At 38.2% G+C, this 16,951-nt stretch overlaps 3 protein-coding genes across 13 annotated transcripts in view; 1 reads left to right on the top strand and 2 right to left on the bottom strand.

Moving 5' to 3' along the window:
- LOC111458328 overlaps nucleotides 1-2,558 on the bottom strand; it is a 7,619-nt gene extending 5,061 nt beyond the window's left edge. For 5 of the 11 annotated variants that reach the window (XR_002713087.1, XR_002713086.1, XR_002713088.1 and 2 more), the window contains exons 1-3: nucleotides 2,237-2,557; nucleotides 943-1,019; nucleotides 332-426 (exon numbers count right to left, since the gene is read on the bottom strand). Coding sequence is in view for 6 of the 11 variants with exons in the window: in XM_023100908.1 (XP_022956676.1) it covers nucleotides 332-426; nucleotides 943-1,019; nucleotides 2,237-2,414 (350 nt within the window). In the remaining 5 variants the exon portion in view is untranslated. The other 6 variants (XM_023100910.1, XM_023100907.1, XM_023100906.1 and 3 more) reach the window with 6 other exon arrangements.
- A 6,793-nt stretch (nucleotides 2,559-9,351) lies between these two features.
- LOC111458256 (inorganic phosphate transporter 2-1, chloroplastic-like) lies at nucleotides 9,352-11,720 on the top strand. Its single transcript, XM_023100776.1, has 3 exons — nucleotides 9,352-10,086; nucleotides 10,359-10,550; nucleotides 10,666-11,720. Exons 1-3 carry the CDS (start codon nucleotides 9,352-9,354, stop codon nucleotides 11,482-11,484), a joined length of 1,746 nt encoding a protein of 581 aa, XP_022956544.1. The 3' UTR covers nucleotides 11,485-11,720.
- Nucleotides 11,721-12,131: 411 nt separating this feature from the next.
- The window catches only part of LOC111458255 (protein SON), a 7,303-nt gene continuing 2,483 nt past the window's right edge, over nucleotides 12,132-16,951 (bottom strand). The window contains exons 4-12 of the mRNA XM_023100775.1: nucleotides 16,163-16,521; nucleotides 15,894-16,085; nucleotides 15,637-15,825; nucleotides 15,418-15,492; nucleotides 14,646-14,712; nucleotides 13,468-14,476; nucleotides 13,332-13,388; nucleotides 12,813-12,887; nucleotides 12,132-12,664 (exon numbers count right to left, since the gene is read on the bottom strand). Of these exons, the coding sequence (XP_022956543.1) occupies nucleotides 12,619-12,664; nucleotides 12,813-12,887; nucleotides 13,332-13,388; nucleotides 13,468-14,476; nucleotides 14,646-14,712; nucleotides 15,418-15,492; nucleotides 15,637-15,825; nucleotides 15,894-16,085; nucleotides 16,163-16,521 (2,069 nt within the window). The 3' untranslated portion in view covers nucleotides 12,132-12,618. The remainder of the gene's footprint in view (nucleotides 12,665-12,812; nucleotides 12,888-13,331; nucleotides 13,389-13,467; nucleotides 14,477-14,645; nucleotides 14,713-15,417; nucleotides 15,493-15,636; nucleotides 15,826-15,893; nucleotides 16,086-16,162; nucleotides 16,522-16,951) is intronic.

Below are 16,951 nucleotides of genomic sequence, written 5' to 3'. Positions count from 1 at the left end.
TAAATTTTTTTTTTTTTTTTTTTTTTTTTTTTTTTTTTTGTCAAACTGATCTCAATATGGTCCCCAGTGCATTTTCAGCCATTGTCCCTGTTGTCCACTCATGGACTTTTCCTCCAATCTCCAAACACAGAAACAAACCAAACCTCATTGTCAAGGCCACGCCATAGAAGCCTGCAACTTGCTCCTAATACTACCATATTACTGCTGTCTTTCCCCCACAATTCCCTATTTGTAGGTCTTTACTTTTTTAATTTTATTTCTACCCAAAATTTTCCAGAGTATTATCTTGTGTTACTTTATTCAAAATGAATGGGAAAGAAGAAAGGAATACCTGTGATTGCGAATGAAACTCTCGGTACAGAAAACAGAGCAAACAGACCTCGTAGACCTCTGGTTCCGAGAATGGCAGATTTTCTTCGCATGTACCTAACATATATAAAGGATCCAATGCATATAAATCTATCATCATTTTCTCATAACACATTTTTAATATAGAATTTATGTGATCTTTCGCAACCACGAATACGACTTGTGAACTTTTCATCCAGAAAGCCAAAAAGGTAAAATATACGTGTATGAAAGTGTGTGCGAGGAGAGAGAGAGTCTACAGCAACGGAGTAAGAGGAATGAAAGACACGACGATTGAAGGGTTTGAACTATGCTAGAAGGCCTAAAAGGAATTGAAGGCTAATGAACAGGACACACACATATGATAAAATTATGCAACAGTTATGAACACTTAAAAACAAAGCCGACACCACTTATTAAATTAATACAACACTTTTGAAGGCCTGCAGTAACTGATCAGTAAGTGGATTGGTAGAATCAACAATTGAAAGGGCAGAACCATGTTGGAAGGCCTAAGAGGAAGCAACACTTACGAACACACAGCACAAACATATACAAATTTGACTAATAGATTAGATGGGACAGAGATCTTACATCCAATGGCAGAATCGCAGCCGTAGCTCCTTGTGTCTTCAAATTTTGTTTGATCCAATGCGATGGTCTCTTAGATCCTGCAAAATCAGATTGGTAAGATTGACATCCAATGAAAAACTACATAGTTCATCGTTTTATCAAAGACTACGGAAATTGTAATCCACCGGACAACAGTCATAGTATTTTGAAAAATGAACAATAGAACTTATTAAAACTGAGTTTTCAAAAGAGAACGAAAGAAACAAGATCAGATAATAAAGCCAGTTGTGCCAGAGTAAAAATACGTATTGTGCACAAGCACAAGCAACAATCAGACCTGAACTATGGACGCTCCGTGCGTGGAATGTTAATAGGACCTAGAGAAAACGGTGGACATTTGCTAAACTCTTACTGGGAGAGAGGACAAGCGTGCGATTAACGGACCTAATGGTAATGGAAGCTGTAATTCAAAGTCGGGAACGGATTCCGTTTCTTTGACGAAGAAACTCACCATCACAATAGCTACGGCTGCAAAATGAAATAGGACCGAATTTCATTAATGGCTAATGGATCAAAAGGAAATCCTTAGCGACATGTACATTCTCCTTACATCATACATCCTTTTTTGTGCTTGGAATTTCCTTTTTCTATTTCGTTATATCTTATATGTATGTTTACTTTGATTTCCCTCATCCTAGTTGATGCTATTGCCAGTGATTGCCATTGTGGATGAGGTAGATGTGGCTAGGATTCCCTTGAGGATGATATGAGAAGAGAGGAACCTTCGCCGGTGACTTCTTCAGGCGGTACGAAAACCTCACTGGCGTTGGGATCTGATGGATACAATAGTCAGGAACCTGGGTTGAGGCCCTTGGAGAGGATATAGCAGTTGTCGGAGAAGAAGGTTTTGAGGACGACGGTGATGAAGAGGACGACGAACAAGGGAGAGGAAATTCTTTCACGGATTTAGGCGGTGAAAGGAACGCTCTGATCTTCAAAGAAGACGGCGAGGCTGCTCTATCGTATTCCTCGATGAGATTCGCTAGGTCCTCATCGGAGGTTATCGATACCAAAGCATCCAAATCCTCTGAAGGCAATTGACAACGAAGACTCACACATGTTCCACACAACTTTTCCAGCTTCAACAACAGTTCTGTAACCAGACACAATTATAAATCTCACTCTAGAAGTTCATACCAAGGCTTAAATCAATCATTCAACCTCAACCTAATAAATTACAACATTCAATCGAAACATTCGCGAAATAAATGCACGGATAATGAAATATAAATTATGAAAAGAGATTAATACTAACCAGAAAAAGGAATGGAACGATCGACGGCGAGGACACGAGTTACACCACCAAGATAACGGAGTTTGCCATCAGGATAACGAGGAAGGATCCTGCCTCCATAACTGCAGAGAAACTTGATGGTCGCAGTTCTGTCAGATCTGGCGGCGACGCCGCCGGGACTGTGTGAGGCTCCGACCATTTTCTACTTCGCCTCTTGGATTTGAACCCGAAGTTATTGGTCCTATCTAGATTGAAAAGGAGAGACTAGGAATGTAGAGAAAAGAGACCTGAGAAGAAGGTTTGGAGTTGCTTCTCCAAGCCTGGTCTTGGTACGCCTTACCCACTATTTATAGAAATAATTACTCCCGCCAGTGATGGTAAAAGTGTAATTAACTAAAAAGCTATGGGCCGAATATCTTCCGTTCATTTTATTTGGGCTATTATTAAAAAATAATAATAATAATAAATTTTAGGGTATTTTCAAAACAAAATACAAAATTCAAAAAGTATTTTCATTAATTTAACATTTAATAGCATTTTTTGAAGTATGGCTGCTTACGTTATAATCTAATTTTTTAATAGAAATTAAACGAAAAGTGAAAATTCGGTTTGAAACGGCGGAAAGGATATTATTTGAAGCGCGGATATGATCCAGTGGAAGGAGATCATGGGCCAGTAAGGGTCGTATTCAAGTCATTTGAGGAAGGCATGGGATTCATCGCCAGTTTCCTGGTGGGCTGCTCGCTGGGATGCCGCCTGGGTCCCCGCCTTACTGCCGTCCTCACCTCTTTCTATATAACAATTTTCAAACACTTTCTTTCCCTCCTTTCACTTTTTCCCTTAAATTATAAACTTTTAATTAATTTGAGTAAACGGTGTGTCGTCCTAATAAGCTCCTTGCTTTCTTCTCTCGCGATAAGAGCTCGTTCGCCAACTTTGAACTTTCACTCTCTCGTTTATGACGGGTTTCTTCGATGCTAGTAACCACATTGACCCTGTTAAGAATGATGCTCTGATAACATCTTAGATGAACACGACTCTCTACAATGGTACGATATTGTTATTTTAAACATGAACTCTCCACGATGGTTTGTTCTCCTCCCCAACTAATGTGAGACAAACCATCATTTTATAAATGTGTGGAAACCTTCCCCTAGCATACGCTTTTTAAAGCCTTGAGGGGAAGCCCGAAAGGGAAAGCCCAAAAAGGACAATATTTGCTAGCGGTGGATCTAGGGCGTTACAAATGGTATCAGAGCTAGACACCAGATGATGTGTCAGCCTTCTTGCTGTTCCCCAAAGGAGGATAGACACGAGGCGGTGTGCCAGTAAGGACGTTGGTCCCCAAAGGGGGTGGATTTGGGGGCGGTCCCACATCGATTGGAGGAAGAAAAGAGTGCCAACGAGGACGTTAGGCCCCAAAGAGAGGTGGATTGTGATGTCTCACATTGGTTGGGGAGGAGAACAAACCACCATTTATAAGAGTGTGGAAACCTTCCCCTAGCACACGCGTTTTAAAGCTTTGAGGGGAAGCCAAAAAAGGAAACCCCAAAAAAGACAATATCTCGGATTTAGGCTGTTACACGATCATTCCTTAAATTAACTGACGTGGGACTTTCATCCAACAGATCCTTCTTCGACGGAAAGAAAAGGCTTGTCAAGCAATATGCTTGTGAGTGTAGGATTCTTTGAAAAAATGTGGACAGACGAATATTTTCATAGCCAATCGAAATATAATAATACTTACTTTATTATAATTAAATTATTGAAAATTTGTATAATTCTGATCTAAATTTAATATAAAAGGATTAAATAAAAAGTAAAACAAAACAGTATGTTTGGAAATATTGTATATACATATGAGATGTGAGTATTGTTACCACATGAATTTGGGGAAAAGATGCGTGGTTGAAAGGTGGGGAGCATAAAAGATTTCTTTAACACGTGGCATGGGCCCACAAAGGCAGACGATGTGTAGGAAAGCTGACGAGGTGGTGTGGAGGATGCAACGATCTATGCCGAATCTGGGTTCAAGAATAGGGGTTGGTTTGCGACAGTGGGTTGTCGTTTTGTTGTGAATTTAAAAACGACGTATGAATCACACGTGTCAGTGCCGAATCTGGACGGCCCACATTATTTGTGGAGAAACATAGCGTGAGGTAGATGTACCTAAACTCTCGCTACTATGAATAGTGGTGTTGATTGATTGGTTCGTTAAACTACCATGACTTCGACCTTATCACTTTTATTATTATTTTTTTTTATGGATGATATAATAGTTTAACTATTTAAATTTACAGTCTTCATTGTTTAGCTTTTGACTTTTTTAAATTAATTAATAAATTATTACAAAATTAAATTTATATTTAATAAGTCATTTAATTTTTTTATCTAATAAATATTAGATACTTAAAATTTTTAAAATTTGAATAGATACAAATTTGAAAATTTAGGTTATAATTTAATTTTTTTAAAAATAAAACTACTGAATGATAGATAAAAAAAAGAAAGAAATTAAAATCAGAGATTAAATAAATATATCTAAAATTTCAAACGGTCGGAAATTTGATCACAAATATGTAATATTATTGTTATTTAGTTGTATAACATTAACTCAAACTGTTTTGGACCACGTCAGTTGGAGACGAGACCATGATTTAGTTGATCACGCGTCAAAAGAGGACCGTTAGTCAAAATTCAATAAAAGGAGGGGCAATTATATTCCTTGGACGATACATCAAAATTCACCAACAATTTTTTACATTTGGATACTTTGATTAATTTATTTACCGTACTTAGTTGACTTTCATAAAAAGTGTCAAATGAATTATGAATTCAATATTTACGACAATCGAAATTTTTGACTCTAAGTTTACTAACCATTGGTTCGAGCAAGGCCTTCATTTATATACTTTCACTATGACAGTGGATGATCTAGGTGGCAGTCGTGCTTAAGAATGGGTCCATATGTGGGCAGAAGAGAACGAGGACTTCTTCAACTCCTTGGGCAGTTGGAAACCCAACTGTTGTTCAACTCATTAAATAAGATAAATGATAAAAACTCAAGCGGATCAAAGGGGATTGAATCACTCGAATTCAAGACCTCCGTTTCAAATCCAATCGACTAGATCTAATCACATGACCAAGGAACCAATAAGCTTTCGGGACTAGGACAACCATACGATTTTTTTTTTTTTTTTCTTTAGGGTTTAGAACTAGGATAGAAACGATTGACATCCGGAATCAATTTCTTATTTGAATCCGTAACTTAAAAACAAAGCATCTCAATCTCGATAGGATCCAAAGTAAATGGATGAGAAATAGAAGGAGAGGAAGGTTGAGACATTATAAAAACACATGATTTTGCAGACAAGTCATGTTGTTAAAAGATTTGTGTGGTTAAAAGATTTATGTGTGGATAGGTCACCATCCTAGACTGGTGACGGCAAAACCCATAATCCAAAAACTCACACCTGGATGGGTTTGTTTGTAAAATGGGTGGCCTGGTGCTCAGAAATGGGTCCCATTGGAACCATGTCTATAGCCATGGAAAGACATACATTCCCTTCACCCACTTTTCATTTCCTGTTCCTGTGAACAATAAGATGACTCGTGTTGGTTGCTGATAAGATGGGCCGTTCTGATTTTCGCACTGCACCGTTCCACTCCTTGCCCGCCACGCATACCCTACACCAATCATTAAACCCACAATTTAAATCAAATAAAGTTTAATTGCAAACCAGTCCCTCATTTTTTCCTTATTTCGTCTCTAATTTTTTAAATTTACAAATAAAATTTAAAGTTTACACAAATAAAATTTTCATATTTTTTCTTGATTTATATATAATTTTTAATCTTCAAACCTTCATGTAATGGGGATAGTTTATTCTTGGTTTATTCCATTATTTTTTTTTTTAAAGGAATGGCACAAAACTAAACATATTCTTAAATGAAAATTTAGTTTTGGAATAATATATAAATAAATACAAAATAAATGAATAAATTTTAGCTTTGTTTATTTTAAGTCAAATGTATTTTCGAATTATTTTTAGAATAAAATAAAATAAAATTTAGAATTTAATGAAACATTTTTTAAAAAATTATTTTTAGAATAATAGAATTAAAAAGCATTATTCTTATATCTGAAAAGGAATCGAATCTTAAATTAATAATGAAGTTGATGAATGATTCCTCGCAATAGTTGTGGTGTAATGATGAATAAAATAAAGGGAGACCGAACCGAACCCGTTAATTTTATTCTTCATAAATAAAAATAGTCCAGTTCTTCTAGTCCTAATAAAGTGGACCGAACTCGATGACGTGGCGACATATTGTTGGTTGTCTCTGAAGGACCCCACCTTAATAATACGCCAGCTCATCCGCTCATGTGGTGTTGGTAAAGTGGCGGGCCAGGTAGGCCTCCGCCGTAACCGACTACGAGAATTGTTCTTTGGACATTGAACAAGATGCTGTAAGATCGAAAGGGATGCAACTGCCGCGTTGATTTTGCTATTTTCAAAAATATTACATTCATAATTATTTTTATTTTCAGAAATAATAAATAAATAAATAAAAAGTTGTTAATGCTTATAAAATGACAGCTGTCGGATTTGTTTGACAAATTGAATTTGGACATATAATATCAATCTCTGGTGTACAAAAATAAAGTCTGTTTTTATTTCATAATTATATTTTTTAAAAATAAGTAGGAAATTTTGATCCAATTTTAAAAATAAAAATTTGAAAATAAAGATTTTGTATTTTTTTATGGTAAATTAATAAAAAAAAAAAATACTCACTTTATCTGAAAATATTCATAAAATTTTAAAAGTAAAAAAATACTCTTAAGCTTTAAAAAAAAATTATAAGGCTATAAAATAATGATCTCGGATTCTCAATAACTGGGCTTTAGAGTCGAAGCTGTTCAGATCCGTAGTTAAAAGCCCAATATTCCAGTTGGAAGAGATGCATGTCCTCACGTTTTTTGAGAAAACAATTGGAATTGACTTATAAGTACAGATTTATTAGGTCATTTTTATGGATAACCAAAACTCTCAAAGGACATTTTTGTAAATACGGTATAAATACCCCAGATTGAATATTTAGAGAGCCTATAACGATTAAAATATATATATATATATATATATATATATATTATCATAGAATTTGTATAAAAAATAAATAAATATTATAAAAAAAAAAGGTAAAAAGAAAAGAAAAGGGGCATGCACGTCGGGAAAGCAAATGTTCAGTGTCACAACCATACTATGAAGAGAGTAGGTTGTGATACTCATGCTGCATTGAGAGACCTTGGTTTTGAGTATAGGAAAGGTCAAGCCAACGACTTGGTCTAGTGTAGAGTCAAATCGATTATGTCACAGATTATTGAACATGCACGTGCAAGTGGCATTTGTGGTCGAAGAAATTTAGATTCTGCCCAAGTTATGTTTGGTGGTCGAAAATAAACCTCATTTAAGATTCGACGAAGCCACAAAATCAGACAAATAATGAGTATGGAACTTGAGTTCCTCAAACCTAATCGTGAGCAAGTTACGATCACAACGTCGCACAATTGAAAAAGAGATAAAAGAGTTGTCATGTGTTCCAAACTTGTGGAAGATTAAGACCTTAACTACTGAATTGTCACGGTCGGGCATAGAATTGGAAATCACGGGACCATAGGCAGATCTCAAAGTAGAAGGGCATTAGATGTTGGGCTGGGCTTTCAAATAATCTCCACAACTGGGCTTTCGAAGTTTGTCCAGCTCCTAGTTGAAAGCCCAAAAGCCCAGCTAGTTAATTTATGTTATATTCGAACGAGCAAATGGCACGTGCTTCGCATGTTCTTTACCTTTTAAATATTTGAGGACATCTTAACCAATCCAAAATGTAACCAATTATCCAAAAATAAACTGAAAACAAATATTGCTTCAATTTCTATTTCATTTTTTTATTTATTAAATGAGACTGTGGATGTAAATTTAAATAATTTACGATTGAAATATTTCACTTTTTATGGAAACTCATTCATACAATAGAAGCTTTTTCCATCTTTATCCCGACCTCCTATTTCATTATATATTTGATAAAAGTTTCTATTTATTTTTCAATTGTTTAGATGGAGATTTCAAAAAATTTATAGAGATTGAATTCCTCGTATGTATCTATATATGTGTATATATATATATATATATTAAAGATGGTCATACTAGACCTGTTCTGTAGGATTAAATGGCTACCATTTCATTAAGATGTCCGCCCCTAAAGTTAGAACCACTAAATTAATTAGTGAGTGGTTATTTTTCCTATTCTTGGAGTTGCTAATTTTATTGTTTATTTGTTAGTTTGTAAGCCTATAAAATGATTTGTTTGATAATGTAATTGATTTGAGAGTTTTAGTTATTTTTTTTAATGGTAGTCATTTCATCCTAAGTGTCGCACAAATGGTGTACTTTGTTCGAGGCTCCAGCAGGAGGAGTCGAGCCTCGATTAAGGGGAGGCTATTGGAGAACTCCATAAGCCTCAAGGGTGTTAGAGGAGAGAACTCCATAAGCCTCAGGGGTGTTAGAGGAGAGGATTGTTGAGAATTGTTGGGAGGGAGTCCCACGTTGGCTAATTTAGGAAATGATCATGAGTATATAAGCATGGGTTTACCGGCAAGAAATGATTGTGGAGGATAGTCAGGAGGAAAATTTAGGAGATAATCATGGGTTTAGTATCTTGGCGTGAGGCCTTTTTGAATCATGAAAGTTTTCCAAAGTCGACAAAATCATACTCCTAACCATATATATATATTAAATATTAAATCAACAAATTTTTGCTTCTCCACTACAGAACTTTAATTTCTGTAACACATTAACTTCAAATTGTGTATATATATATGAAGAAAAATGAAGAAATGGTAGAAAAACAAAAGAAGAACCACTTGTTTGAATTGGTGGAAAGAGGGCAAGTGAGCTCTACACAACAACGAAGAGGTCGTTTTAAATAAGTTGGAAGCTCACAATCAGGATGGGACCCTGTTCCTTTCCTTCCTCTTCTCCTCCTCCACTAAATTCCATTCTCAACATTCCTTCTGGATAATTCCTCCCCCCCCTCCCCTTCCCCCAAACCCACTCTCTCCTCCCTCATCCGCCATGTCTCTCGCCCATTGCCTCTTCTCATCTTCCCCAAACATTGCCAAATCCGACCCCTTCTCCCCCTCTAGCCCCCACGCTGCCATCCCCAAGCACCGCCCATCTTCACTCTCCCTCCAAAATCACCTTCCCAATACGCATTCCTACCTCTCCCACAAGCCCCACCAATTTTCCCCCTTCTCTAAATTCAAGCACCCTTTTGCTGGGATTTCCTCCTTTGCTGAAGCTGGGGGCGAAGGGAAACAGGAAGTGCTTCAATTTAGCCAAAACCATGAGCACGAGAAGGCCAGTGGGGAGGAGGCGGAGGAGGAATTACAAGGGATGGCTCAGGCCTTCCATATTTCTTCAAGAACTGCCACTGCTATTATTGCATGTATTGCACTTTCGGCTCTTAGTTTTCCGCTTTTCATGAAGTCTTTGGGGCAGGGGTTGGCCTTGAAGACCAAGATACTGTCGTATGCTACTCTGTTGTTTGGGTTTTATATGGCTTGGAATATAGGAGCCAATGATGTGGCTAACGCCATGGGGACCTCTGTCGGCTCCGGTGCATTGACGCTTCGACAGGCGGTGGTTACGGCGGCGGTTTTGGAATTCTCAGGGGCTTTACTTATGGGAACCCATGTGACTAGTACAATGCAGAATGGGATTCTTGTGGCGGGTGTGTTCCAGGGAAAGGATATGCTGTACTTTGCTGGCTTGCTTTCTTCTTTGGCTGCTGCTGGTTCTTGGTTGCAGGTACCCATGTTTTAGGATTTCGGGGCGTTTTTTTTTTAATTGAAAATGATTGAGATATTTTAGAAATAAAGATATTTTAGAAATATAATTAAATGTATGTCCACCCTCCCAATGTCTTGATCCCAAGAAATGTGTCCTGAAATCTGTTCTCGATTGGTATTCTTGATTGGTGTTAATAAAGAGGGTCACTGTTCTCCACAAAAAGTTGTGTTCAACGAAATTGACAAAAAAAATTCTAACTTGACTCGTTGATCTTGAATGTTGGTGCGAAGATTGCGTCGTATTATGGATGGCCCGTCTCAACGACGCATTGTATAGTGGGATCAATGGTTGGATTTGGGCTTGTCTATGGAGGAGCTGGTGCTGTCTTCTGGGGCTCACTGGCGAGAGTGGCTTCTTCATGGGTGATTTCTCCATTAATTGGAGCTCTGGTTTCATTCCTTGTCTACAAGTGCATTCGTAGGGTATGTTCCTGCTCACTGCCATTTGAGTCAGGCAAGCTTCTTGCCTAGATTTTGTATCTATCATTCATGAAAACTCAAATGCTAAAAGCCACAATTAATTGGAAGTTCGTTTCAGTTTGTGTACAGTGCAAAGAATCCAGGACAGGCAGCTGCTGCAGCTGCACCGATACTCGTATTCCTCGGCGTAATCGGGATATCATTTGTATCATTTCCTTTAAGTAAGAATCCCAAATGGGCTGCAGCGCAAGCCGTTGCCTGTGGAACACTAGGAGCATTCCTGGTTGACAAGATCATTCAGGGACAACTTGGCCATCTACTCAACAAAGCCGCTTCGTCTTCGGAAAACACCGACGAAAGTACGAGTAAAAACATCGGGTTCCTTGATGATATTGCAGGTCCAAAGGGAACTCAGTTGGAGATAGTTTATGGAGTGTTTGGATATATGCAGGTCCTTTCAGCTTGCTTCATGTCATTTGCTCACGGTGGAAACGACGTGTCCAACGCGATCGGTCCCTTGGCTGCTGCGTTATCCATACTTCAGGGCAGCATCGGCGGGGCGGAGATTGTGATTCCGATTGATGTCCTTGCTTGGGGAGGATTTGGGATTGTAGCTGGGTTGATGATATGGGGGTATAGAGTGATAGCAACAATTGGGAAGAAGATAACAGAACTGACACCAACGAGAGGATTTGCAGCAGAGTTTGCTGCTGCTTCGGTGGTTCTCATTGCATCAAAACTTGGATTGCCAATCTCAGCGACGCATACATTGGTTGGTGCAGTCATGGGGGTGGGCTTTGCAAGGGGACTCAACAGTGTTAGAGCGGAGACTGTAAGAGAGATAGTTCTTTCATGGGCTGTGACAATTCCTGTTGGGGCTTTCCTCTCAGTAGTGTATACATGGATCTTGACCAAGCTTTTGTCATATATTTTATGAGCCATGTATGCCATTTGGAACACTTTGGAATCGCTGTTTATAAAGGATCCAAGCAAGTGAGTAACTGGTTGCTTGTCTTCAGCCATTTCTTCCTTCTTGCTATTTGGATCCTTGCGGAAGAGTTTTGTGCTTCTGCAGATCGAACTAAGAGAAATGAATTTTGTGTTATTCTTGCAATGTAATCACTATATTCTTTCAATATATCAAATAGCCATACTCACACTTACTAGTACTAACCTTTTGATCTTTCATTAGAAGCATTCTTGGACTCATTCGAGTAGATAGGTATGTACGAAATGCAGCCTATCACGGTCGAGTATGTAAGCCTAAAATAGTTCCAGGATCCGTGATCACAAAGATGGCTCCTTACATTAAAACTATTTGAGAATGATTTTGATGGATCATAATCACTCTGTTAAAAGCACAAAACCGAACACTAAATTGATTGCAATGGTTAAAAACATGTTTCAAAGTGATTTAGAACTCGTAAAAAAGGATTTTAATACCTTCAAAATTGCTCCCCAATAGTTCGGGGATTTTAATACCTTCAAAATTGCTCCCCAATAGTTCGGATTTGGCTACGAACCTAGTTTCGAGCCGCCTTTTTAGTAGCTAAGGCAACTCAGAAGATGTAAAAAACATAGGCAGACGGAAGGGCTACAGAAAGATTTAATAACTCGAATACATACAACACCAAAAGTTCAAACCTTGAGTTAAATTTCTTTTCCCATCATACATACACTTTTTGCACCCTATTCCTGATTTGGGTAACCAACCATTAGAAAATCAAAACACCTTCTGAGGTTTTCCCTTCAAGTCCACGATCATCATACACCGATGGAAACAGTAACCAATAATCTTCTACATTTAAAGCAACAGCTCATATTAGACCAGAATGTAGTATCGCCAGTTCAAACGGACTGCATCAATTCATATGTTCATGACCCTTAAGAGTATCACAACCACCTAGTAAAGCCATTGAAACAGACTTCTGTGCATTGCCCATCTCTTCGAATTCCGATACAATCTGCAGCTTATGAATCTTTTCCGAGGAGTCCAGATTCAGGTGTTGAAATTAAGATTCCGAGTCTTCAAACCAATACAATTAGTTAGGAATTCTTAATCATTTGACAGTCATCTGCGCCGTCTAGCAGGGGACCGAGATCTTGACCTCCTTGCCCTGTACGATATGTATAGTTAGGCCTAAAGAACAATTGATAACAACAAGTCTGAAGCATCCATTGGAGCAGCTTACTGTTATGAGGATGAGTGTGCATATGTCCTTAGATCACATGCACAATCTTAATGTATGAGATATTGCGGCATACCTGGTGGTTTCAAGAGAAGAGAGGGGAGAATGCTTGCGCTGAGAGTGCTTGCTATGTGGTGACCGCGATACTTGTCTAGAAATGAAAGCATCCATTATACTGATTTGGTGAGTTAAACATGCAAAAAGCTTAGAAGAGAGCTGCTCAGCCCTCCGTGCAGTGTAATACTTAACAAGAAACTATTTGTTAGCATACACCATAAAAGATAGCCTCAATCCATGTGAAGGAGAAGAGCATGGATTGGGCAATCCGCAAGAAAAGAAACGGAGTAATAATTTACAGGATTCCTTTCAACTCCTGCAGTAAATGATAAACTCGAAAACAGGGCAGTGATGATGCCCATATCTTCCAATTTCCAAGAGATGTATTCTACTAACTTCTTACATGATCGTTATAATCTTCACTTTTGATCATAATGATCAAACCACCAAGCATAATCACGAAAAGAAAATAACACAGTCAAACCTTCCTGGAATGTCAAAGATGCAAAAGTGAATTAGAGATTCAGGATTACAATACCTTCTCTTAGACCTGACCGGAGAGGGGGACTTCTCTCGTTTTCTTGAATTCACCTTCCTGCAGAAAGGAACAACGAATGAAATCCCATGTAACTTTTTCGAATGGGGAAAAGAATAGGAACGCCTATAAGAAATACCTTTTAGAATCATCTGAGTCATCACTTGAACTATGACCAACTGCCTTGTCTTTATTTCTGTCCCTACTGCTCTTGTGCCTACTTGAGTCACTTGAGATTTTCTGTCTCGTTCTGCCTTCCTCATCTTTTGTGTACTCCCTTTTCCTTTCAGTACCATCTTTAGTGCTAGCCCTGAGAAGCTTGTCTTCTCTCCTTTCCTCCTTTTTATGATGCGTAGACCTGTGTCTAGAGTCTGAATCCTTACCTTTCTCGCCAGACTTAACACCTTGGTCCTTCGACGATTCCTTTTGAATATTCTGATCATCTAACTCTTCCTTCTTCAGGTGCCTGGTATCTTGCCTCCGACGAATCTCATCTGCTTTTTCGTTTGTCCTAGTTTTTACCTCCCCTTCTTCTTTAACACCTTCTTTCAATGAAGAACCCCTCATACTCTCCTGCTTACCACTTCTATGTGGTTTTATTTTAGTTTCCCCATCTTGCGGATCTTTAGATCCTTTTTTACCGTTCACATTCTTTCCATGCTGTTCAGATACTATGCCTGGAGTATCATTTGTCCCAGAGGCAGTTCCATCACCAAGTTTTGTTTCTTTATCTTTACCTTTAGAGCTTGGCTTCAATGAATGTTCTTGACCCCTTTCTTCATCCACCCAATCACCATTCATCTTATTCAAGCCTGTTTTTTTACTCATTTCATTAACTGAATTGGTTGAAACATTATTGATGTCATTTCCGATAACATTTCCTTGAGTGCTAGCATCTCTAACTGCATCTTGCACATTTGAACTCTGAATTTCACCATCTCTATCATCACTTTTGTCATCATCAGAAGCATAATTTCCAAGGCCAAGTAAATCTCCAGGTGCGCTGGAATCTGACATTTCACTAGTATTACCATTATCAGGTTCCTGAACTTTGACTGGAATCAAAATCTTGGCAGAAGCTTTGGGAGTAGAAACTGGCAAGGTAGATGAAGAGACATTTTGCTTAGAAGTGACTATATTGAGCTTGGCTGAATGGAAAAGGAAAAAAAAGTGTTGTGAGAGAGATAGAAGAGAAAAGCAGAACTTCTAGTTTACTTCTGCCTGCAAGTGCACAGATTTTTTTTTTAAATTTTCCTTTTGGGGGGGGGAGGGAGGGAGGGAGAGAGAGAGAGAGAGAGAGAGAGCGTAGAAAGCCACCTTCGACAGCAAGATCATCCTCATCAAGAACTTTCGTAGCAATCTCATCAAACAGTTCATCAGTAACCTGTGTAGAAATCATTCAAAGATGCATACATTTAACGTACTACGTACAAGAAATATAAACGTGTTCTCACACACATTCGACAAGAGCCATTTGTTAAGTAAAGGAACGGCCAACACGGTATCCTCCCCTCATCAAATGGTAATTTTAAACAAGTCACAACTGAAGCAAACAAGACGCCAAAGGTTTAAATTACCTACGCTTAAACCAACATTAACAAGACATTTTTTTAATCTAGCCCAAGCAGAACCCAAAGTTATTTTGTTCTTTCCCAATTCCAACCAAACTTATGACTTAGTAAACAGCAGCTACTGTAAAGTATCAAAACGCCCTCCAATCTTTGACAAGTTCCTCCAGAAAAATTCCAACTTAACTATGGGATGACAACTAAATGGAACATCCAACGTACATCAACTTCAGAGAGAGTAATTTTAGTTTCCTAGCAAATCCACAAAATAGAAACATGAATTCAAAATCCGTTGTGATAGAAATGGACATGTGTGGATACTCCAATCCCCATTGCAAAAGTCATAACCCAAAACCAAATTCCAAAGAAATAACTGGTTTCCAGAAGGGATTTTTATGGCGCAAAGTTTCTTCTAAATCAACCAGAATGTTGAGACTCTGTGATTACATGAAAGGGTAATATTTGAGGAAACAAAATGAGAATGGTTATTGATTTCTAAAAAACATATAGGTCAGATTTACCTTTAAAAGTACTTCGGTCAGCACACGCTTGATTTCTTGATTAATTGCTGCAGTTCTAGCTTCTTCCACAAAATCCTGCATATCACAAAAGATGAACTCCAGAATCAAAAGAGAATATAGAGGAAGTCTCATCCGACTAAACCAGAGTACTCATTCTAAGCTCCCATCCACAAAATAGAGCATTAAAAATCGTTCTAAAAACAAAATATTATATAGAACCTCTTCATCTTCTTCTTCAGCTGACCTAGATGAATCGATACTTTTACTATCAGTTAGATCTTCCTTTGAAAAAGACTTGTCAACTCCTTGTTCCTCCATGAGTTCTGTACCCTCCTTAGGATGGTCAGCAGAAGAACTTGTGATCACTGCTTTCTTGATTTCCTCTCTGAGCCAATTTGGCACGGAAGCCTGAAGTTACAAGATCAGTTAATGAGCAGTTTGTCATATTTCCAATATGAGGTCATGTGGTTATTTACCTTTTTTGGACGTTCAGACATATTTGACATGCCATATGCATCACCAGATAAGACTGTGGGAGGAAGTGCAGCTCCAGGAAATGGAGTAGCAGCAGTAGGAATTGCAGGAGTGATGCTAGAACCAGCAAAGCTTCCAAATGGAGGTGGTGTGTGTCCAGGAACAGAAGAAGATACAGCAACTGGAGGATCAAGCTGACAATTCATAACAATTTTCAGGAATTTGTCTTGATGATCTAGAACCAAAAAAAATCGAAAAACAAATCCACAACCTGTGTTCCTGAAGCCATAGGAGGAATTGGTGGATAAACCATGCCAGGAGCAATAGAAGACCATGAATTTAAGGAAGGCATAGGGACACCAGGATCAATGCCTCTAGTGGATCCAACTGAATCATTGCGAGCAAAGCCAGAATGCGCTCTTAGACCTTGGTCATGATTAAACCTAGGAGCAAAATCTAAAGGCTGATCTGCAAGATTGATCACGGGACCAACTGGCCCTGGTTCATTGCCATATGCATAGGGCAGAGGAATAGATGGTTGGAAATGCTGCTGTCCATCATGAACTGATGAATTTTGCAGAGGTACTGATTTGAACGACTCAACATATTGATCTACAGTATCTTCTTTACCTGCCATTAGGTGTTTGAGATAAAATTGAACAATTGAGAGAAAACAAAAGATGCACCAAGAAATAAGGACAGGTAGTCTACGTGAACAGGACTCCAAGTGTTTAAAACGTGGGCACAAATCTCTGCTTCAAATAATGGGAAATCTAAATATTTGTGTAAGTACAATTGGCGACTTAACTCTCAACATGACTATGATTCTGAAGAAGTCAATCACATTCTTGATGTTGGTAAAAGCTGAATATGAAATGCAATTTTTACCTAAAATTGTTTGTCAAACACCTCCAGAAAGAACTATTGACATGCCTTGGTGCTTCATTCAAAGATAGCTGTTCTAAGTCTTGGAATCTAGACCGGACACTGATTAAACTAGAACGAAGTATCAACAAAGACTGATCATTCAACCATTTTCCGGGTTGGGGGGGGGGGGGGG

Source organism: Cucurbita moschata, unplaced genomic scaffold (genome assembly GCF_002738365.1).
Source record: "Cucurbita moschata cultivar Rifu unplaced genomic scaffold, Cmos_1.0 Cmo_Scf00021, whole genome shotgun sequence".
Classification (NCBI taxonomy): Eukaryota; Viridiplantae; Streptophyta; class Magnoliopsida; order Cucurbitales; family Cucurbitaceae; genus Cucurbita; species Cucurbita moschata.
Note: the sequence above shows the minus strand (reverse complement) of the source record. Positions and strands in the feature narration are given on the sequence as shown.

Excerpts from the sequence above, each read along its gene's own strand:
- LOC111458256 (XM_023100776.1), top strand. The coding sequence starts at position 9,352 with ATGTCTCTCGCCCATTGCCTCTTCTCATCTTCCCCAAACATTGCCAAA. Across the intron at positions 10,087-10,358 it reads CTGCTGGTTCTTGGTTGCAG|ATTGCGTCGTATTATGGATG; the intron begins GTACCCATGTTT and ends GTTGGTGCGAAG. Across the intron at positions 10,551-10,665 it reads TCTACAAGTGCATTCGTAGG|TTTGTGTACAGTGCAAAGAA; the intron begins GTATGTTCCTGC and ends AGTTCGTTTCAG.